We start from the raw sequence: 21,824 nt of genomic DNA on the forward strand, positions 1-21,824 counted from the left end.
CCCAGGCCACACCCTTGGTGGGCGGCAGAAAAGGAGCCAGGGCTAGCACTTCAAGAACTGCTGGTTCTCAGAGCAACTCTGGTTGTCCCACTCACTGCAGTGGTGGCACGGAGCACCCCAGGGCTGGACAGGCCTCGGTCCCCTTCCTTGGAGAAAGATACTCTGGGGCAACAAGCAGCCACCCTCATCCAAGGCCAAGCCAAGCAGCCGAGAGGCCAACCTGCAGGCACAGACCAGCGGGCCCCATGCATCCTGGCTGGCTCTCCAAAGCAGGCCACCCGGGCCTCACCTGAGCCTGCCTCAGAGGGACAAGAGAACCTGCAGTGTCGGGGTACAGACACTGGCAGGAGGATCTGGGCCCAGGAGCAGGGGATGAGGGCCTCGGTGCAGGGGAGGGTGGCAGAACTCAGGGTGAGGACTCAGCTGATTGCAAGCCAAGGCACCCCACTGCCATTAGGAACGAGAGTTGGGCGTTCCCCCCGTCCTGCCCAGCCCCTGAGGGGCAGGTGCTCACCACACACCAGGGTAGGTGCCTGCTCCCGGGGAGGGGAGCCCGCAGAACAGGAGAACCTGGGAGCGGCCACCTCATCAGGAGGGGCAGGAGGACGGTCGGGCCTCCACACTCCCTGGCACCTTGCGACCCACTCCACTTCCTGCTGGCCAGAGAGCTAGCGTGGGGTGCAGACCGGGCTTGCAGACACCTCGGCAAGCCAGGCCGTCCCCGCCTCACCTTCCGTCCCCGCCTCACCTTCCGTCCCCGCCTCACCTTCCGTCCCTGCTTCACCTTCCGTCCCTGCCTGTCTCACCTTCTGTCCCAGCCTCACCTTCCGTCCCTGCCTGTCTCACCTTCCGTCCCTGCCTGTCTCACCTTCCGTCCCTGTCTCACCTTCCGTCCCTGTCTCACCTTCCGTCCCTGTCACCATTCTTCCACTTCTTTCCTTCCTCTCTGGGTAACTCTTTATACATGTGGAACTGCTCTGAGGTCAAGGGCAGGACTGGGCCTGCAGCCGGCCCCCTTGAACCCTGGAATCTCGTGCCGGGACTGGAATCAAGCCTCTTCCACGGTGTCAGGGTCTCACGTCGGCTGCTCTGCGCGTTGCGGACGTTCCCACGACCCCTTCCCTCTACACCTGCTCATGGGACTTGGTCGGCCCTTCGGAAGGCCATGCTCTCGTACCGGGTGACTGGGTGGCAGTGCAGCTCCAGGGACTGGGTGGTGGGCCAGTTTCAAGAAGAAACCAGAATGTTCTACTGTGGAAAGAATGAGTGGGAACTTCCTGTGCAGAAAGTATCACAGTGGGGACTCCTGGGTGTCCCACCAACTTCCTGAACACACTGTCGAAGTTCCAGCCTTGGGGATAGGGCCCTTGTCTTGAAAAATGCACTTAGTTGCCCAAAGAACCACACTTCGGAGTGTCTTTGAAATTCTAGCAGTCAGTTAACACGGCCCAAAACAGATCCCAGAAGTGAGGATGCAGCCTCCTCAGGAAACCCAGAGCCTGAGGTGCTGTGGTCTACTTCGCCACCTGTCCAGTGCACCCCTGGGGAGGCCGTGTGGGCGCTGAGGGGGGTGCACGGGGCAGGGAGCGATGCATGGCCGAGTCCCCTCGCTGCTGCACCCTGCCTCCTCCCCACCCAGCCCTGCCCTCCTGCCTGTGCTTGGCCCCTCCAACCTCACCTTGTGTTGCAGATAAACCAGAGGAGACGGTCCCGGCCCCCAAGCCCTCCCGCACGGCTGAGAGCATGGCCATGGAGACCAGAGTGGCCACCATCAAACAGCGGCCCACCAGCAGGTGCTTCCCAGCAGCCTCAGACATGAACGTGAGTGACTGTCCCCAGGACGAGGGCTGGCGGTCTAGAGGCACACAGAAGCAGGGGTCAGTGCAGTGCAGAGGACCTCCCGGGCGTGCAGACCATGCCCCTGCCCTGCCCTGCCCTGCCACAGGGGCCTCAGCACTGGCACTCGGCCCCCAGCCTCGAGGGCGTCCCCCCATGTGCCAGCTGAGGACTACTGAGCTGTGGCCAGAGGCCCTCAGGAGTGCTCCTCAGACACAGCCACTCTGGAGTGGAAGGAGCCTCTGGCCAGCACTGCACAGAGGTCCATCCTCTGGTGGACACTGAGGATGGACGACACCCTCAGCACAGGGCCGTACCTGACTCGCCTCGGCCCCGCCGCGGGCCAGAAGCACTCCTGCTGGCTCAGGGAGCAGCGGCCAGGCCGCGAGGCAGGGCTTCTCCATACCCGCTGCGCCAGGCCAGGCAGTGCCGCCGGGGTTGGGCCGGGGCCGCGGCTCGCTGGCTTCAGTGTCCCCCGCCTGGCCCCGCTCTGAGCATGCCCTTTACTACTGTGTGGCTTAGTATTCTCGGGATTCCGCTAGCCACCACAACGGCCCCCCAACTCCCCAAGCCTGCTGCGTGAGCTCTGCCGAGCCCTGGAACAAACGCCACCAAGGACGGGGGTCCAGAGTGCTCAGCCCCAGGCTCACCTCCCGAGCTGCTGGGCCACCCGGTGTCCCTGCCGTGCCGACACGCCCCACCCTGTCCCCCACACCCTCCCCCCTGCCCTGTGGGACAGCAGGCCCTGGCCTCCCTTCCCCAACCTCAGGGCGGGCTACAGAGCGAGATGGGCGGGGCACGGCCGTCCTCGGGTGCCCCTGGGTGTGCACATCTGGCCGGGGCAGCAGGCTCAGCCTGGCACGCAGCCCTGGGAGGACCTGTGGAGGGGCGGGTGGAGGCCACCTGGAACTCGGCCTCGAGGTGGAGGAGGGGAGCTCTGGGCTCCTCCTAGAGCAGGCCTGGGGGTGGGGGGCGAGGCGGGGCCAGCCCTGGCCACAGGCGGGTAGGCGGCTACAGGGCCGTCCTGCTTGCCAGACAGCGCCCACGCCTGGTCCCCTTCACACGTGCTGCGGGGCCAGCATTAGCCCACTGTACAGAGGAGGACTACAGAGGCCCTGCTGGAGGATGTGGCCAAGGCCACAGGGTACAGCCCACATCACACCCCACTGCCACTATGCTCATTCTCACAGGACACCTGACCTGGCTCCACTCCACAGAGCCTTGTCCAGCTGCTCTGGTGCAGGGTGTCCCTAGAGCAGCACGTGCCTGCATCCCACACTGTTGGAGCTGTCGGAGAGGCAGAGGGGCTGCCCGGTCTCCACGCAGCCCCCGGCACCCTGGAACCACCTGGGCCTGTGGCGGTGCAGGGACCTCCTTGCTGCCCTCTGGTTGAGACCAGCCAGGACGTGTCTCACCCAGCTTTCTGGTTTGCAGTCCGTGTACGAGCGCCAGGGGATTGCTGTGATGACACCCACAGTTCCCGGGAGCCCGAAAGGCCCGTTCCTGGGCCTCCCCCGAGGTACGATGCGAAGGCAGAAATCCATAGGTAAGAAGCACTACCTAACCCAAAGAAGGGGCCCTTGGGAGGTCTGTCCCCGGGCCAGGCTGTCTAGCTGCTCCCCAGGCCTGCCCCGGGGGGGTGCCCAGGTCCCCCACCAGGCAGCCCCTGAACAGCGCAGAGCAGGAAGCCCTCCCGCCCCTGCAGACAAGCAGTGCGGCTATGGTCTCTGGTCTGACGGCTACTTGTAACAGTGGGGTGAAAGGGCCACCAGCCAGGAGGAAAGGCGGGGCCCGTGGGAAGGGCAAGTGGACCCTGTGTCCTTGTTTGTGGAACAAGCTCACGGGACATGTTCCTCCGGGAGGCTGGTCAGCTCTCCAATGGCAAGGACGGCACGCTGTCCTGGAGAGCAGCTCCCTCCGCCGGGGCCATCCCAGTTGCTGCCTCGACTCTGACCGGCAGGGAGACTCTGACCCGGGACGCAGTCCCTTTGGGAGAGAATGCAGCCCTGTCCTTGCCCTGTAAACTGCTAGAAGCCAAGGCCACTGCTGCACATGGAGGGCCTGCCACATACACAGGGTGAAAGCGTCCACCCCAGCGTCCGGCTGCCCCGGGGACCCAGCTCTGGTTCTGGAGTTCTGGGGCTGTAGTGTGAAGAGGAGGCGGCGGGCGGTGACAAGGGGGTGGCGGCTGCTCCTGAGCCCGCCCTCCGCAGAGCTGCCCACACCCGCGGTGTCTCTGATCCTTACTGGTTGATAACGACTGATTTCCTCCCTGTCAGACAGCAGAATCTTTCTATCAGGTTAGTGGATGCCTCCACCTTGAAATCTGCCCTTTGTATAAGGTGACTCCACGGAACACAGCTGCCAGGCGTCAGCATGCAGCCAAGGCCACTGAGAGGCGGCCGGCACCGACCTTGCAGGCCACGGCCTTCCCACGGGAGTGGGTGCCGTTTGGAACACCCGTATCAAGTCAAGTTTCCACTGGAGTCAATGATTTGTCCTGGGAACTTTTCTAAATTCCGAGTAGTGCACTTTGCTGCCCTAGAACCCTGCCTGCCCGACGCACAGCTGTGGTCCCTGGGTCTGTGGTGTGTGTGGCTTGTGTTCCTGTGCTCGTGCCTTGTGCTGTGCTCCAGTAGTCACCCCAGTCACCATGCAGAGCATGCTCCAGGTGCACCGTGGTGTCCCCAGGGGCGCAGTCACAGCCCACTCACTTTCAGTACCCACGAGCTTGGACAGTTGTCTCAGAACGTGGCTTTGAGCTTGTGCCTGGCCAACGCACCTGGGCCCCGGCTGAACATGAGAACCTGCCTCCGCCCTCCACCCCGCTGCAGAGAGTCCTAGACAGGCCAGTGCGGAGCCTCTGGGCTGAGCCCCGACAGCGCCCTCGGCCCCTGCCTAGTGCCTGCTCAGGAGCCTGTGGCCATGTGGGTTGGAGTCTTTGGTTTGAGGAGGGCTCCCTCCCTCATGGCAGTTCCAGAGCCAAAATGGCCCTACCTCTGGCCAGCCCACTCACAGCCATCCTGCAGGGGACCCAGGGGCTGGCTGTGCACAGCCCTCTGTGCGGGGCCTCCATCTCCCCAAGGCCATCACAGTGATGCCACAACCCCTGTCAGCCCAGTGGGACCACCAGGGACACAGCTCTGCTGCTGGCAGAGGGTCTGCCACACACAGGGGCAGCAACCACAGGGCTCACATGCCAGCTGACCAGCAGCAGCAGCTTTAGCACTGCCCACCCACACCAGTGGGCAGACACAGTGGCACCTACTACCCTCAGGCCCCAGAAGGTGGGTGACAGCTGCAGACCCCAGGGCCAGGCCACACCCAAAAGGGTCAGGGACAGAGGAGGGTCCGGCTGGTGTGGCCATCTGAGAGGAGGCGTTGGCGACCCAGGCGTGGCCTAAAAAGCCACACGCCCGCCTCTGGGCCCGCCCTGGCCTCCCGGGCCCCACAGTGTACCTGGAGAAGGGCTCCTGCACGTGCCCCCCACGCCCGCTTTTCTTTCTTTTTGTGGCCCAGAGTGGGCTGCACAGCGAGCTCTGGCGCTGCGGCCTGTACCGTGTGCCGTGCGGGTGGCGCGCGCGGCTGCATGGCCTGAGACCCGCAGTGGGCTGGGCCGCAGCTGGGATGCCAAGCTAAACCCGCTTTCTGCTCGCAGGAATAACAGAGGAAGAGCGGCAGTTCCTGGCCCCTCCGATGCTGAAGTTCACCAGAAGCCTGTCCATGCCGGACACGTCCGAGGACATCCCCCCTCCACCGCAGTCTGTGCCCCCGTCTCCACCTCCCCCCTCCCCCACTGCCTACAACTGCCCCAAGTCCCCAACTCCGAGAGTCTACGGGACCATCAAGCCTGCGTTCAGTCAGAATCCTGCTGCCAAGGTGTCCCCCGCCACCAGGTCTGACACAGTGGCCACCATGATGAGGGAGAAGGGCATGTTCTACAGACGAGAGCTGGACCGCTACTCCCTGGACTCCGAGGACCTCTGCAGCCGGAGCGCGGCCCCCCAGGCCACCTTCCGCAGCAAGCGGGGCCAGATGCCCGAGAACCCGTACTCGGAGGTGGGCAGGATCGCGAGCAAGGCCGTCTACGTGCCGGCCAAGCCCGCCCGGCGGAAGGGCGTGCTGGTGAAGCAGTCCAACGTGGAGGACAGCCCCGAGAAGACGTGCTCCATCCCCATCCCCACCATCATCGTCAAGGAGCCCTCCACCAGCAGCAGCGGCAAGAGCAGCCAGGGCAGCAGCGTGGAGATCGAGCCCCCGGCCGAGCAGCCCGGCCAGCTGCGGCCCGAGGACGGCCTGGCCTCCAGCAGCCCCTTTGCCGCAGCCATTGCGGGGGCTGTGCGTGACCGGGAGAAGCGGCTGGAGGCCAGGAGGAACTCCCCAGCCTTCCTCTCCACGGACCTGGGGGATGAGGACGTGGGCCTGGGGCCGCCTGCCCCCCGGATGCGGCCCTCCAAGTTCCCGGAGGAGGGTGGGTTTGGCGATGAGGACAGTGCAGAGCTGCTGGTGTCGCCCACGCCGGTGGCAGCGCCAAGAGAGCCCGAGAACCATTTTGTGGTCGGTGGCGAGGCCGGTGCTCAGGGTGAGGCCGGGAGGCCCCTGAATCCCGCATCCAAAGCCAAGGGGCCCGAGGGCAGCCCAGCGGCACCCCCCAAGAGCAGCAACGCCGTCAGCCCAGAGAACTATGTCCACCCGCTCACCGGGCGCCTGCTGGATCCCAGCTCCCCACTGGCCCTGGCACTCTCCGCAAGGGACCGAGCCATGAAGGAGTCCCAACAGGGGACCAAGGGGGAGGCCCCCAAGGCTGACCTCAACAAGCCTCTCTATATTGATACCAAAATGCGGCCCAGTGGGGACGCTGGCTTCCCTCCCGTCACCAGGCAGAACACCCGGGGGCCCCTGCGCCGGCAGGAGACGGAGAACAAGTACGAGACAGACCTGGGCAAGGACCGGAGAGGCGGGGACAAGAACATGCTGATCAGCATCGTGGACACGGCCCAGCAGAAGTCGGCCGGCCTGCTGATGGTGCACACTGTGGACGCTGCCCAGCTGGGCGGTCCCCTGGAGGAGGAGGAGGAGAGAGAGGACATGGACGTGCCGCTAGACCACCCGTCCTCCGCGGTGCCAGAAGGTGTTTCCGACACCGAAGGTGCTTTACAGATCTCCGTCACCCCCGAGCCCGCCACCACGCCCGGCAGGACCATTGTGGCCGCGGGCTCCATGGAGGAGACGGTGGTCTTGCCATTCCGCATCCCTCCCCCGCCCCTGGCATCCGTGGACTTGGATGAGGATTTTGTTTTTACAGAGCCATTGCCTCCTCCCCTGGAATTTGCAAATAGTTTTGATATTCCCGATGACCGCGCTGCTGCTGTCCCCGCTCTCACCGACTCGGTCAAGCAGAAGAAAACCGATACCCCTCCGTCCCCCTCGTTGAACTCCAGCCAGCCAGCCAACCCTGCGGACACCAAGAAGCCAGCCGGCCTTTCCAACTGCCTGCCCGCCTCCTTCCTGCCACCTCCTGAGAGCTTCGACACGGTCGCCGACTCTGGGATCGAGGAGGTGGACAGCCGCAGTAGCAGTGACCACCATCTCGAGACGACCAGCACCATCTCCACGGTGTCCAGCATCTCCACCCTGTCCTCTGAGGGCGGGGAGGGCGTGGACACCTGCACAGTCTATGCAGACGGGCAAGCGTTCGTGGTCGACAAGCCCCCCGTACCTCCAAAGCCAAAAATGAAGCCCATCATTCACAAAAGCAATGCACTTTATCAGGACGCGCTCCTGGAGGAAGACGCGGACAGCTTCGTCATTCCCCCGCCTGCGCCCCCGCCCCCACCGGGCAGCGCCCAGCCTGGGCTGGCCAAGATCGTCCAGCCAAGGACCTCCAAGTTGTGGGGTGATGTCACGGAGGTCAAAAGCCCGATTCTCTCAGGCCCAAAGGCGAACGTTATTAGCGAATTGAACTCAATCCTGCAGCAAATGAACCGAGAGAAATCGGCAAAGCCGGGGGAAGGACTGGACTCGCCGGCAGGGGTCAAGTCCGCCAGCCTTGCTCCAAGGTAAGTTCACAGTTGGCTTGGGCACACACTGTCCAGTGCTGCCCACGAAAGCCCTGAGGGAGAACCCAAGAGGATGAGAAGAGGGATCCCTAACCCTGTGATGGCCACATTGTCGGCCGTAACCGCGTGTCACCCTCCAGACTCTGGGACGGCAGAGTCAAAGCCGCAGCTGTCCTGGCAGGAGACAGCGCTCCCTCCTCAAGACTCCTAATGAGATGAAGGGGACAAAGCCCCCCGCCCTGGCCTCCGAGATGACCTTTGCCGGGACCGCTGCGAGGGCAGGTGGAGGCTCGCTGAGCCCAGGTGGAGGTCAGAGCTGCCTGACAAGAGCAGCCGCGGCAGCGGCCTTAGCGAGGGGCGGCGAGGGGGGTTGAGGGGTGGCGGGGCGTGTCTGGACACAGGCGTGTGGGCTCTTACCTCTCCCTCCATGGCGCGTGGGGGGCGGCTGAGAGGTGCCACCCAGGGCAAAGGTCACGAAGGAAAAGCCCCACTGGCCCAGCTGCCCCTCACGCGTCCCACGGGGGCTGAGGTGACAGAGGAGCCAGCAGGCGGCCCTGGGTGGAGGTAACGGCTAGCTGTCGGCCCAGGCAGGGTGCCCAGGCTCCTGTGCTGACTGAGGAAGTCCTTCGCAGGCCCTGCCCAGGGCCATCCCTGGGGCCGCATTCGCTCGCAGTGACTGGGATCTGCAGCTGGGGCTCCCACTGCTCTCGGGAGGGTCGGCCAACCCCAGGGTGGGCGCATTTGTGGCCACTGCTCCTGGGCCTCCGCCGCCAGCGACATCAGTGAGCACCTCCAGGTGGAGGGATCCTCGCGGCTGCACCTCCGGGCTCCGCTGCTCTTGGACAAGGTGCGCGCGCACACAGGCGGAGCCTTGGGATAGTGGAACAGCGCCAGCCCATCCTTCCCGGGAGGTGACACCCAGGTGCTCTCTGCTTTTTCCTTCTGACACCGGAGGTCAAACGCAGGGGTCACCTATACCAGGTGGCCCTCCAAGAGCTCCCTCTCCAGCCACAGTAGGCTCTTTATTTTCTGTCACTGCATCCTGTGACAGAGCCACCAGAAGACCACATCTCAGTGCTCCGCGTCCTTGAGAAGCTCTCGGGTGGACGGTGTGGAGGACAGCCGAGGGCAGGAGCCCAGGTGCAGCCGGCTCTCCCGAGGGCTGAGTGGCTTGCCAGTGCTGGGCCTGCAGGAGCCAGAGCAGGACGCAGACAGGAGGGTGCCAAGAGGGAAGCAGCTCCCCTGAGCCACGGTCTCCGGTATGTCCACCAGGGGAGCCCAGGGACTACAGCCCCAGAGGCCGCCAAGCACCTGCTGCCCGCCTGCTCCAGTCCCTGTAGGAGGGACAAGAATGGCTTGCTCCCAGCCAAGTGGGACTCCACCCTGCTTTGACTCTAGGGCCTTCCTGTCTTTGCCCAGGTGGACACTGGGCAAGGAGGGGCCTTGCTGACGAGACCTCGGCCTGCTCTGTGAAGCAGCTGCCTGACGCCGGGTGCAGTCCCACCTGCAGGCCTGTGGTCACTCCTGCTTCACAGCCAAGGAAACAGCCAGGGCCGTGGAGCTCGGTCCCCCTCCCAGTGGGCTGCCCAGTCTGACCCCTGACCTCCTGCAGGAGCCAGGGGCTTCACCAAGCAGAGGGCCAGAGGGCTAGTGGGCAAATGCGGGCCGAGGCTATCTAGGCCACAGGCTGTGCCCAGCTTGGACTCTCCAGGCAGGCGGTCACCAGGCGGCCCAGGGCGTGTGCAGTCCTTCCCACTCCCAGCCGAGGGCCGCCCTAGGCGCTGATGAGGTGGGGGAGGCCACGCTCAGGCGCTCGCTGCAGCACTCCGACCAGCTCTCAGGAGTGCCAGCACAAGCTCTCCAAGGGACGAGGTCGGGACAGCAGTCCCCGTCACCACCAGTAGGTCTTGGGGTGGCCGGGGCCTCGCTGCCCCTGGCCCTGGGTGCCCGCCTCTGCCAGCTGGCTAACAGGCCTGGGCTTTACCCATGGGGTGGCACACAGGCCACCATCCTCAAATGCATCCAGAAATCAAGAGCTATGAATGGCCCTGAGCAAAATGAGGCTCGGAATTGGGTGGAGAAGCGCCTCCAGAGGAACACGGGCGAGTGTTTCTGGAAAACAGAGCGGGCTTCTGAAATGGCAGGCAGCACGGGCACAGCCAGGAGAGGGCGCCAGCAGAGAGGGCCACTGCCCGCACACTGTGGGCAGAAGCTGCCCTGATCTGTCCACTGCTCCTGGAATCTTGCCTGAGAGCTCTGCGGTGAGACCACCCCTTGCGCATCTTGCTAGACCCCAGCACAGGGTCCAGGGATGGTGGGTGTGGTGAAATGCCCGCCTCTTTCCCGGGTACGTCTGACCTAACCTGAGCCAAGACTGAGCCTCTGCTGTTCCCTGAGGCCAGAGTGATGTGGAATCTGGAGACACCTGGACTACGAGTGTGTTGCTGCCAAAAGGAAGCCATCGGGAAGTGTCCTTTAGGACAGCATTGGGTGAGAAAACCCTGGCCAGAGATGCCTTCCAAGACAGGAGCCACCGGGCAGTTCCCAACCACCAGCCTGATTGTGCCAGGGAAGAAATCTCATCTCTGGGCACAGTAGGTCCAAGCGGAGAAGGCACAGGAGTGGGGGGCTCCCCCAGAAGCCACTGCCATGGCTCCCCAGGACTACTGGCATGGGGCCTGAGGACCCAGAAGGTGTGTAGGTGCTGGCCTGCACCCTGCTTTTCACCGTTTGTGACCCTGGGTGACATCTCAGTGCACCTGATTTCCACTACACTGAAAGTGTGACCTGAGTGGTGTTCTTGTCACCTTGCAGACCCAGGAGGAGAGGGCTCAGGGTCTTGGTTAAAGTCACATGCTGGGGACAGATAAGCTACCCAAAAGCAGACCTGGAAGATGGGCTGGACCCAGTTTGAGGCTCAGAACCACAGGATGGCCCACAGTGTCCTGAGCCCATGGATCAGCCATGTTGCTGAGCCCAAGAGACACCAGGCCTGGGGTGGAGAGAGACGAGGAGCGCACCAGGGGGGCTGGGGCTCTTCAAACGGACAGCAGACCTGGCCAGCAGCAGCAGCAACTGCAACTGGTGCCCACGTGTGCCGGGCACCATGCTGAGCCTGGGCTTGTCACTGGTCAGGAAAGCACGCGAGGCCTCTCTTTCTTGGAGGAGCTCGAATTCCCAGAGGAAACCACCAATACATGCTGAACAAGAGACCAAGTGGACAGACGCAGCAAGGAGCCATGGTTTGCTGGCTGAGCGGCCTGGACAGAGGAGCCACCACTCAGGGAGTGACACTGGAAAGACACAGAGGAGCCACAGTCAGAAACCGAAGCAGAGCTCAGGTGGGGATGGCAAGGCGCGGGGCGAGCACAGCACCCAGGCCAGCGAAAGTGTTCTCCATGTCAGGAGACCAGGCCAGGAGGGAGGGCAGGTGGCCCATGGGCTGGCAGCCACCCCAGGGCTCAGCAACACAGGTGTGACTCCACTTTTGCTTCCTAAAGACACAGAGGCTGCTGCATGGCCAGGGGCAGGGGCCTGCACAGCGACACAGGGCTGGAGGCTGCTGTGGGGGTCCAGGCCTGAAGCAGGACCACAGGGTGATTTGAGAGGTATGCCAGGAACCTGGAGAGCCAGCACAGCCTGCCCAGGCGTCAGCCTTACCAGTGACCCCAGGGTCCTCACGGCCAGATAAGCCTGCCCTCCGTTGGCACATCAGGAAAGGTCAGGAGAGGCGACGAGGGGCCTCGGGGTCCCTGTGATTCCACCAGAGGGCGGGGCTCAAGCTGGGTGCCCTCTGGACAACCAGCCCTTCGTGGTGTGTGCAGAGGGATGTCTAGGTTGGCTGTCACCTACTGCGGTAGGGATGGGCTCAGGGAGAGTCATCCCATGGGAGTGAGGTCCCCAAGACCCCTGGGCAGGTTCCAGCTGCCCAGGGAACGAGTTTGGGCCAGCTCTTGGAAAAGCCACCTCCAGCCCCACTGTCCTTCCGAAGGTCCCCACAGTACAGCATCTGCCCCCTTGCCTGTTCCTCAGCAGTCACAGCTCCGTGTTACCCTGACTGGATTTTAACCTGAGTCGAGATGGCTGTTAAAAACTCTCTGTGCCTGGCTGGAGGCAGAGCCCCCTCCCTGGAAGCCACATGGAAGCCGCTAATAGGGGCTACAACCTCAGTTCCACTACGGGGGCCTTCATGACCCCCAGCACCAAGTGACTGGGAAGGCCATGTCAGCAAGTGGCACTGTAGGTGGTCTGGTGAGTGGCACCGGAGAGGTCCTGGAATGTGTAGCAAGGGGAAGCTCTGTCCCAGGGGCACCTGACCCCTGCTCGTCAGGTGGTCAGGTGCCAGGCTGAGTCTCCTTCTGTCCTGGGCCAGGCCCTGGGGACTGAAGATAGAGCAGGTCCTGGCAGTGCCCTGGGTGATGGTGGCATCTGGAGTGGGGAACTGCTGATGGTTCAGTCCCCCAGGGCCTGTGGCCAGGACAGAAGGAGACTCAGGGGCACCTGCTCATGACGATCAGGGGTAGGTGCCCCTGGGCACCAGAGCCTTCCCCTTGCCTACACATTCAGGACCTCTCCGGTGCCCTCACCAGACCACCTACAGTGCCCACTTGCTCACATGGCTTCCCAGTCACATGGTGCTGGGGGCTCATGAAGGATTTGGGGCTCTGGCACCTGCCTGGCCCGTGAAGGGCAGATGGGCCTGGGGAGCCGCCGTCAATGCGCAGCCTCTGGCCGCCAGGGCTGAGTCTGCAAACATGGTGAGAAGGCGCCTGCAGGCTCACCTCGTGAGCACCTCCATAATCATGTCTTGCCCGTGGAACGTCCCACTTAACTCCTGGGCTGTTTTCTTTTTTTTTTTAAGTCTCATGTTTCCATATGGATTTGATTTAAAAGGCAGACTAGAGAGTGATCATCCAAGAGAGGGGGTGTGTGAGTGTCATTCTAAATCAGGGCAACAGATTCCTGTGTGTTCCGCCGCAACCCAGCGGTTGCTTAGCAACATAATGATCCCGCCGCAGGAGGATCCAGGGAATCATGCCGGGTGGTGAACCCAGGGAATCGCTGCTGAGGAGGTGGGGGTGGGCCAGCCGGGCCCTCTGCTGTTAGCCATGCTGGGCAGGGGCACTGGCCTGGTTAGCCTGGCTGGCTGACATCCCGTGGTAAGACGGCAAAGCCCTGGTCCTGGTGGGGTGGCATTCCCCGCCACGCACCTGGACGATGCGTCCTGAGCTGTGGAAGGGAAAACACCAACCGGGAGCCAGGGCTGGAACCAGAGCTGGAGAACCGGCAGCAGGCTCATCCCTAGAAGGCACCAGGCAGAGGAAGGCACCCTTTGGTGCCACCCTCCAGCCTGTGTTCTCCTGAGTCGAGGAGGCCGTGGAAGGCAGGCCTGCGCTGGGCGGCCAGCCAGGCAGGCACTGCAGTGGCCAGGGTCCACACCGCCAGGCAGGCGCTGCAGTGGCCGGGGTCCACACCGCCAGGCGCTGAAGTGGCCGGGTCCACACCGCCAGGCAGGCACTGCAGTGGCCGGGGTCCACACCGCCAGGCAGGCACTGCAGTGGCCGGGGTCCACACCGCCAGGCGCTGAAGTGGCCGGGTCCACACCGCCAGGCACTGCAGTGGCCGGGGTCCACACCGCCAGGCAGGCACTGCAGTGGCCAGGGTCCACACCGCCAGGCGCTGCAGTGGCCGGGGGTCCAACCCCAGGCAGGCGCTGCAGTGGCCAGGGTCCACACCGCCAGACGCTGCAGTGGCCGGGGTCCAACCCCAGGCAGGCGCTGCAGTGGCCAGGGTCCAACCCCAGGCAGGCACTGCAGTGGCCAGGGTCCACACTGCCAGACGCTGCAGTGGCCGGGGTCCAACCCCAGGCAGGCGCTGCAGTGGCCGGTGTCCAACCCCAGGCAGGCGCTGCAGTGGCCAGGGTCCACACCGCCAGGCGCTGCAGTGGCCGGGGTCCACACCGCCAGGCGCTGCAGTGGCCAGGGTCCAACCCCAGGCAGGCACTGCGTGGCCGAGGTCCACAGTCAGCTCATCCCGCCCTGCGGCAGCTCTGTTCTGTGCCCTTTGATTGGTTTTGCAGTGCTGTCTCAGTCGCTCCATGTGTCATTCCCTCCCGCTCCCATGCCGGTGCTTGCAGAAGAGGGTCGTGCTGAGCAGAAGTAAGTGCCATCTGCCAAGCTGGGCGTGGTCTGCTGTGTGCTGTCCCCTCCTCTGCCCACCCAGGGGTCGGGAGCCTCATCCCTGCTCCTGATGGTGCAGCTGCCTGCAGAGCCTTCTTCACCAAAAGTCCAGCTCTGCCCCCAGGGGCCACGGGGCAACCAGCCACTGTCCCCACAGGAGCCTGATGAGCAGCAGCCAGGTGTCTCCCAACAGAACCACACACAGGCTTCAGCCAGTGGCTCTGGAACGAGCTTCCTGCCCCGCCCCCTGCAGGAAATGCAGGGAAGTGTCTCTGGCAGTCCTCACCTCAGACCCCTCCCCCTTCCCAAAAGCCCAGGCTGGGACAGACCCCAGCAGCCACTCCTGCCAGGCTGCACACCTACTTGCAAGAGAATATTTTAACTTCCTTAGCCCAGTTGTTCTTGCAAAGTAGAAACAACTGCTCCCCAATGCCACCCTGCAGCTGTGGAGGGGCAGACAGTCTGCTCACCTGTGGGCTGCAGCCTGTTCTGGCTGGACCTGGAGCGGGGCAACCGGACCTGAGCAGGGTGGGGCTGTGTGTTCCCAGCCCACCTCCCCTGCCGACCCTAGGCCAGATCCTTAGGACGCCCACTCCTCCCCGGCCTGCAGGGCCTGCCGGGCTCCAGGGTCTTCCTTTGACTGAGTCTCGGTGTCTCACTGGGGCTGCCTCAGACCTTCGGGTACAACCAACACACCAGTACCTCTGATGGCCACCCGCCCCAGGCAGATCCTAGATGGGGCTGCCCACCAGGGACACCCACCCTCCAGGAAAGCACCTGTGAGCACCTGGGTGTCTGGGCACTGCGGTCCTCAGGGCACGCCCTCCAGCCCCTGCAACCCTTCTCACCAAAGGGCTGCTGCAGCAGTCCACAGCACAGACCTTCCACACCCGGGGCGACCCGGACTTAATGGTGATAATGACCTCGGGGAGGGCCAGTGGCTGGCTGGCTGGAGAGCACCCACAGCCCCCTGCGGCCTGCAGGGCCCAAGCAAGGCTCCCAAGGCCCAGGGTCATCAGTCCACCTCAGGAGGTCTGAGGGGTCAGGAGCCTGCATTTCCCACTGGTCTCCCGGGAGGCGATGGGGAACATGTGGGGCTCAGCTCAAGGGGTGCACAGAGTGAGGCGCAGCAGGCACCTCCGAGGGCTCCTCCTGAGGGCCCTGGGGCAGGGTCTGTCCAGAGGGGAAAGCAGGTTGTCCAGTCACATGAGAGCCCAGGAGGCAAGAAAGAGCAGCTCGCACCTCTGCAGCACTGTGAGCACAGGGAGGCAGGGCACCCAGGCTGCAGAGCGGGGACCAGGGCCCACTCGGCGTGCATGTCCTTCCTAGGGTGGCTAGAGAACTGCTGCCAAGGCCTCGAAAGCCAGCACGGGACACTTCCTCGGCCATGAGCCCCATCCGGGCGAGGAGGGACGGGTCCTCCCCAGCGCTCCCGGCAGCCAGCCGTGCCCGCTGGGCCAGTCGGGGTGGAAGGGAGGAGAGTTGAGCCTGTCCCTCCAGCTCTGAGGGCTTTCCTGCCCACTCCGAGGACTCCCATGGCCCCCACAGGGGAACAAAGTTCCTTCAGATGTCTGCTCCAGTGAGGCCCACCCACCTCCTAGCAAGCCCACTGCAGGGGATCCCTCAGTGACTAACAACCCATGCCACATCAAGAGTCCAGGCCGCATCGGGCAGGGCCACTGTCACTGGTCTCTGGTGAAGCTGACCTCTTGTGGTGGCGCAACACACTGACCAGCCTCTCCTCGTCCTCTGGGTCAGGGGAGGGCTTCCTCCAAGCCCACGTGGCCTGCAGCCAGGGCCCTCTGCGCTGAAGCAGGCCCACCCCCGCTGGTCCTGAGACCAAGGACCGCCAGGCAGCAGAGGGAGGGTCCTCGCCAGTGCAACCCCTGACTGGCCCCAGCAGAGGCGGGCCGCGCCCTCGAGAGGTGCACCCGCGTGGGAGGCTTGTGTGCTGTGGTGTCCCCGAGGCCCCTGCTTCCTGTCCTCCTGCCCAGGGCATGGCAAACTGCCTGCTCATTGCCAGTGCGTCTGCCAGGGGCACTCTGGTGTGGTGTGGTGTGGTGCCTCCCCGGCCTCTCAGTGGCCTGGCTGGTGACGGATTTCTCTGTTGCTGTTTCAGAAGCCCAGAGGTCATGAGCACCGTCTCAGGGACTCGGAGCACGACAGTGACCTTCACCGTCCGACCTGGCACCTCGCAGCCCATCACCCTGCAAAGCCGGCCCCCCGACTACGAGAGCAGGACCTCAGGAGCGAGGCGTGCCCCCAGCCCCGTGGTCTCGCCAACCGAGATGAACAAGGAGATCCTGCCCGCCCCGCTGTCGGCAGCTGCCGCATCTCCTTCTCCCACCCTCTCGGATGTCTTCAGCCTTCCAAGCCAGCCCCCTGCCGGGGACCTGTTTGGCTTGAACCCAGCAGGTCGCAGCAGGTCGCCATCTCCCTCCATACTGCAGCAGCCAATTTCCAATAAGCCTTTCACGACTAAACCTGTGCACCTGTGGACTAAGCCCGATGTGGCCGACTGGCTGGAGAGCCTGAACTTGGGTGAGCACAAAGAGACCTTCATGGACAACGAGATTGACGGCAGCCACCTACCAAACCTCCAGAAGGAGGACCTGATAGACCTCGGGGTGACGCGGGTCGGGCACAGGATGAACCTAGAGCGTGCTCTCAAGCAGCTGCTGGACAGATAAGGCCGGCTGCTCCCACCCGGACTCCCTGTTATAAGTAGAGATGGGCTCACGCTGGGATCTGAAGGCCAAGCGGAGTCTGAGCATCAACCCCGCTCCATGGGTTTGTCTCCTGGTACCCAAAGAAATGCTGTGGGCGTCCGTGGTGTGTCTGAGCCGAGGCCTGGAGGCCTGGCTGTCCACGTGGGGTTCCTGGGTGGCTTCTGTCTCAAGGGGACAGGGGAGGGAGTTCTAACACGGGAAGATTCCCAGCCTACCTCCCAGCACACAGGCAGCCTCGCTTTGCTGGGTCCACGAGGCTCCGTCGGTTTGGCGCGGGACCCCTGCTCTCGTAGGCAGACAGCGTACTCCAGATACCTCCTGAGCCTCCCTCCTCTGCTTCCTGGGCAGCTCTCATCACCCCAGGCCCCGGCACAAGGCCTGTCCTCAGTCCTGTGGCTTCTCGGAGGATACTCCGAGCTCACTGGCTCCCGCCTCTTCCCCGAACTTGTGTGCAGTGAGATGCTCCCAGAGGCTTGTGGGTGCCCTTCCTGGGCCTGAAAGGTAGAGAAACGCTTTTCCCTGTCCAGATCCTGTACCCATCTCCTCCTGTGATGTGCCTCCATGGCTCTTTGGCCACGAGGTTCTCGGCAGTGGTGGGCATTTGAGTGGGATCGTGCCCGGCTTTGCTTAGCTTTCTTTCTTTATTTCTGCAAATCTATTAGCATAATTCCAAGGTGGCCAAACAGATGTCACATGGAGTTAGTCAAAGCACAAAGTCACGATCCCAAGGAGGAAGGGAGGCCTGGCCACGGGAACCAGCCGGCGTGCAGCTGCCTGGGACCCCAGCCTCCTCCGGGACGCGAGCGGCTGCCTGCCAAAGAGCGTCTGCGTGGGCGGAGAGGGGCTCTGCCTCTTGGAAGCCTTTTCACTGAAGGCCTGCTGAGCTCTGCAAAGGCCAGAGCAGCTGAGCACCCACTTCAACGGGAAGGACAAGAAGACACGTGGTTTGTGTGGGCATGTGCCCCTTGGGGGAGCCATGTCCTCTCTGGGAGCTGGCAGGGCACTACGGCCTCACTAAGCCTGGCCAAGGGCAAGTGTCTGGGCTAAGCCAGCCCTTTTGCTCTTGGAGGCTGGGGAAAGTGGCACTCAGGGGCTGTCCACCTCCTCTCCAGGAGTCCAGGAATCCCACCAGCTTGTCTTAACAGTACAATGCGGTCTTGGGACCCCGTGGGCAGGGACTGTGGCCAGGACCAGGGTGGACAGAAGGTGGGCTGCTGGGTGTGGGCAGAACATGGCTGCTTGCAGGCAGTCGGGGGAGGGAGCACTCTGGCCTGTGGTCGGAGCCTGCCCGCTTCCTGCCCGAGCCCTCGTCCTGAAACCATAACTCTAGCATCTAAGGGAGGTCACCCATTGAACATGGGCCACAAGACATCACCAGGCTTCCCGCACATTCTCCCATCTTTGGAGGAGACATGAATGTCAGGTTTGGTTTTATTATGATTTCAGAACTAGCCCAGCCCATCTCTAATTATAAAACATGGTTTTTCCTTTTTTCTTTATGCTCACGACCACGTGTCTGATGAGGTCTGGAACTCTAGAATGAACACGTAAACTTTAGTAATTTAAAAATCTTTCTTTACTGCAAGTTTAAATAGGTGTACAGATAGTTTATAAGCACAATATTTTAAGAAAAAAAGTGGCTGGTCTACTAGGCAGCCTTTGTGCACTTCAGTGCTAGAAAGTTAAAGAAAAAAACACTTTTGTGATTTAATGATACTATTTCTGTGGAATAATTATACAAGTATGACCTTTTTAAATCAAACTTATCTGGATGCATCTGAACCAGCAGAGCTGTGTTATATTTTCTATATTTGCTAGAACTTCATCATTGAAGGATGATTATTTCTTCAAAAGTGGTTACAATTCACACTAAACAGTTTCCTCCAAAAACAAAGGCAAAACACACCCACACACACACACACACACGGGCGCACACACACGCCCTTGATCTGGAAACCCAGGCTGGGCCTCCTGCGCTGCAGACCCTCACAGGTCCATCTTTATAACCTGACCCCTGGGCGTGCCTGGCTGCTGCGGCTCTCTATCCCACAGCTTTGGTTTCCATCTCAAGGTGACCCACAGTGCTCTAGAGAAACCCAGCCCAGACCCACAGCGCCTGCCAAGGCCTTTCAGATGTGTCTCCCGTTTGTGATTTTAGCATGTCAGGGGCCGCTCCTGGCCTGCGGGGGCTGCCCCTGTGCTCAATGCCAGGCAGAACAAGGCACGAGGCCTGTGGCTCTGGGCCTGCGGTCGCTGGGCAGCAAGACAGAACAAGAGCTCTGCTCCCTCAGAGGCTTCCAGCCACGGCGGCTGGTCAGAAGCAAGCTCCCGACAGCCTCGGGGCCGAGATCAGTCCCACCTTCGCGCCGTCTCATCCTAGGAATAGGAGCCCCTCTCAGACCGGCCCGACCCACCAAACACACCTGCTGCCACGCGAATCGGCCTCTAGCTCTCTTGGATGACTTTGCTATAGAAAGCAATAGTCCCTCCTCCAAATTGCCGCCCACCGTTCTCCCCCTTTGGGACACGTCAGGACCAGGCCCTACCCCGGGAACAAACTTAAACTGCTCATATAATGATCATGTTAATAGTACTCCAGGTTTTCAGATCAACTTTTGTTATATACTGTAATTTAAACCAACTGCATTTACATGCCTAGTTTCTGTAATATTGTGTATACAAACCAAAATCTCTCCAGATGTAAATTATGTATACCTGCCAAGATACCTTCTCCAGGACGTCTGTGCACATTTTAAGTTAATCCATATAATATAAAAATAACTCGATGTGACTGTTGATTTGCTGAATTTACACATCACAAAGTGAATTATTTGTGGTACTTTAGTTAATAAAATGGTGGTTTTTTTCCTGAGTTATTGAACAAGCAAGCATTACCCAGTTGATCTGGCAATGACTTCTCCGTGTGTAGGTCACCAGTACTGATCTTCCCATTGGCAGTTTGTTTTTGTTTTTTAAATACCATGTCTCCCACTACAGTCTGTGTAACCACACACATTCACACCTCCATGTTGCTCTTACTTTTGTGCTTTAATTCTTTTTAGATTTTATTAAAAAACAAAACAAAACAAAACAAAAAAAGCTCCTGTAATTTGCACTTTCTCCCAATCCTTCAATCTCTTGTACGGCAACCAAAATTACTGTAAAAAAATAAATATACTATTGCACTAAGGTTGTGGTTCTGATTGTGAACAGTGAAAACTGAATGAACTAAACAAAAAGTTGCCAAACTTGCGATCTAATTAAGTTACTGGAGACACCATAGCCGGCTTTACCTCCCTAAAATGGACCAGGTAATGTCTGTCACCAGAGAGGACAAATGCTCCTTTCACTGAGCTCACTTGGCTTGGTTCCATTTCCTTATTCTCAGTGTCCTGATAGAAATATGTGTCATTTCAGAGCTGAGCCACATCTGGCTGGCTCCGTGACATGTCTGTGAGCCTGGCACTGAGGTCTGAGTGCTGCTTGTGCGTGGGTGGGAGCAGCACCCTCGAGGCCGAGCCAGGCAAGACAGAGGCCCACACCCACGGGCTCTTCTTCTAGCCATAGGCCCTGGAGCTGCAGGCCTGGACACCCTCTCTGGTTACCTTGAGCAAGCAACATACCAAGTTCTAGAGCAGGAAGGAATTTTGTTTTTGGTGAATAAGCCTAAGCCAGGAATCCCGGGCTGTCCCTCATGCTTTAGGAAAGTGCGTTTAAACTGAGCACTGAGCCACTGAGGCTCTCCAGGGGAAACGGGCCCTGGTTCCTAGAAGGCTCTGTGCTGGCTCACTTGCTCTTCCCAGCACTGCTGCGCTTCGGTCCGCCAAGCCCACCTACAGCCTCTGTAGGTGCCTGGTCCCTCCCTCCTCTCCTGGAAGTCCTCCCCAGCCTGTACCCCACAAGGGCACCATCCCAAGGTCTCTCCCAGGCCTCTGTCCTGGATGAGTGTTAGTCTGTATTGTTGGGGGGTGGGAAATCACTGGAAGACTTTTTCTTTTACTTGAACTTGATTTGAGGCATTTTAGCAGCCAGTGAGCTGGATGTGCTCATGTCTGAAGCCATCATGGACATCTGCTAGTGGGGAAAAGGCCTCTCAACACATGTGCAGGGGCTGCCTAGGCTCGGTGGGGACTTCAGCAGATCTGATCAAGTCAGCTCTCAAGCCGCTGTGTCCGTGACCTTGCTCCTGTGTGGTCCCTTAACATGGTTCTACATCTCCCAGTCCTCACTGTTTGATGTTTAAAACTACAACAGTCACCGTTCATTGCTTCTACTCTGGAATTCTCTGTTCATAGCAATTCTGAAACTTTAATATGAGCCTTCAAATAAATACAGAAAAGAAAAAAAAGAAAAAAAACCAACAAAGTTGTGTGCCTTGGGTGTTTTGAACCTAATCTGCATAAAAACATATTGTACTCAAATGCTGTATATTTAATGAAAGGATAAACATACCTTCAATGTATCAATGTAGCTGATAAATAGTCCTAGTGCCTTGTTTTCTGAACTGAGAAGCCCATATCAATGCACAAGGTAAAGCAAAGGCGAGTCGAGCAGTGAAATGTCGAGAAGACCTAGCCGTGGTTTGGATCCTGTCTCAGCCTAAGACTGTGGGATGCCCACAGACGCTTAAGCTAAAAAATAAAAGAACATTGAAACAAGACTGTGTCATCAATTACTTTTCCACTAAAATGCTATCACTTTCGGGACTTTCATTTAATTAAAATACCCACATGCATGAGATTCCTGAGCCAGAGTTTTGACAGCAGGGGTCTGCGGCCTTCCTCCCTTGAGTTGTGTCGCCCCCCAGTGGTGCTGGCCAGCAATGCTTATCCAGGTCAGCTATTGATCATTTTCCCAAAGATCCTGTCATGGAGTGGTTTTAGGCCATTCATCCCACTATGCCCATTTTTCATAAGTTTAAGGGACTAGTCACACCTGTCTCCTGAAAGGAGCATGATGTAAGCACCCCGTCAGCCCAGCTCTGGCCTCCTCACCACCGGCTCCATCTGCTCAATGGATGC

General features: G+C 60.7%; 1 protein-coding gene across 1 annotated transcript in view; it reads left to right on the forward strand.

Annotated features, from left to right (window-relative positions):
• The window catches only part of Shank2 (SH3 and multiple ankyrin repeat domains 2), a 380,130-nt gene extending 358,669 nt beyond the window's left edge, over window positions 1–21,461 (forward strand). Inside the window, 4 exon segments of the mRNA XM_078045409.1 lie at window positions 1,691–1,821; window positions 3,271–3,382; window positions 5,495–7,895; window positions 16,194–21,461. Coding sequence (XP_077901535.1) covers window positions 1,691–1,821; window positions 3,271–3,382; window positions 5,495–7,895; window positions 16,194–16,764 — 3,215 coding nt within the window. The 3' untranslated portion in view covers window positions 16,765–21,461.
• The last annotated feature ends 363 nt before the right edge of the window (window positions 21,462–21,824 follow it).

The sequence above is a fragment of the Ictidomys tridecemlineatus genome, chromosome 4, assembly GCF_052094955.1.
Source record: "Ictidomys tridecemlineatus isolate mIctTri1 chromosome 4, mIctTri1.hap1, whole genome shotgun sequence".
Lineage (NCBI taxonomy): Eukaryota > Metazoa > Chordata > Mammalia > Rodentia > Sciuridae > Ictidomys > Ictidomys tridecemlineatus.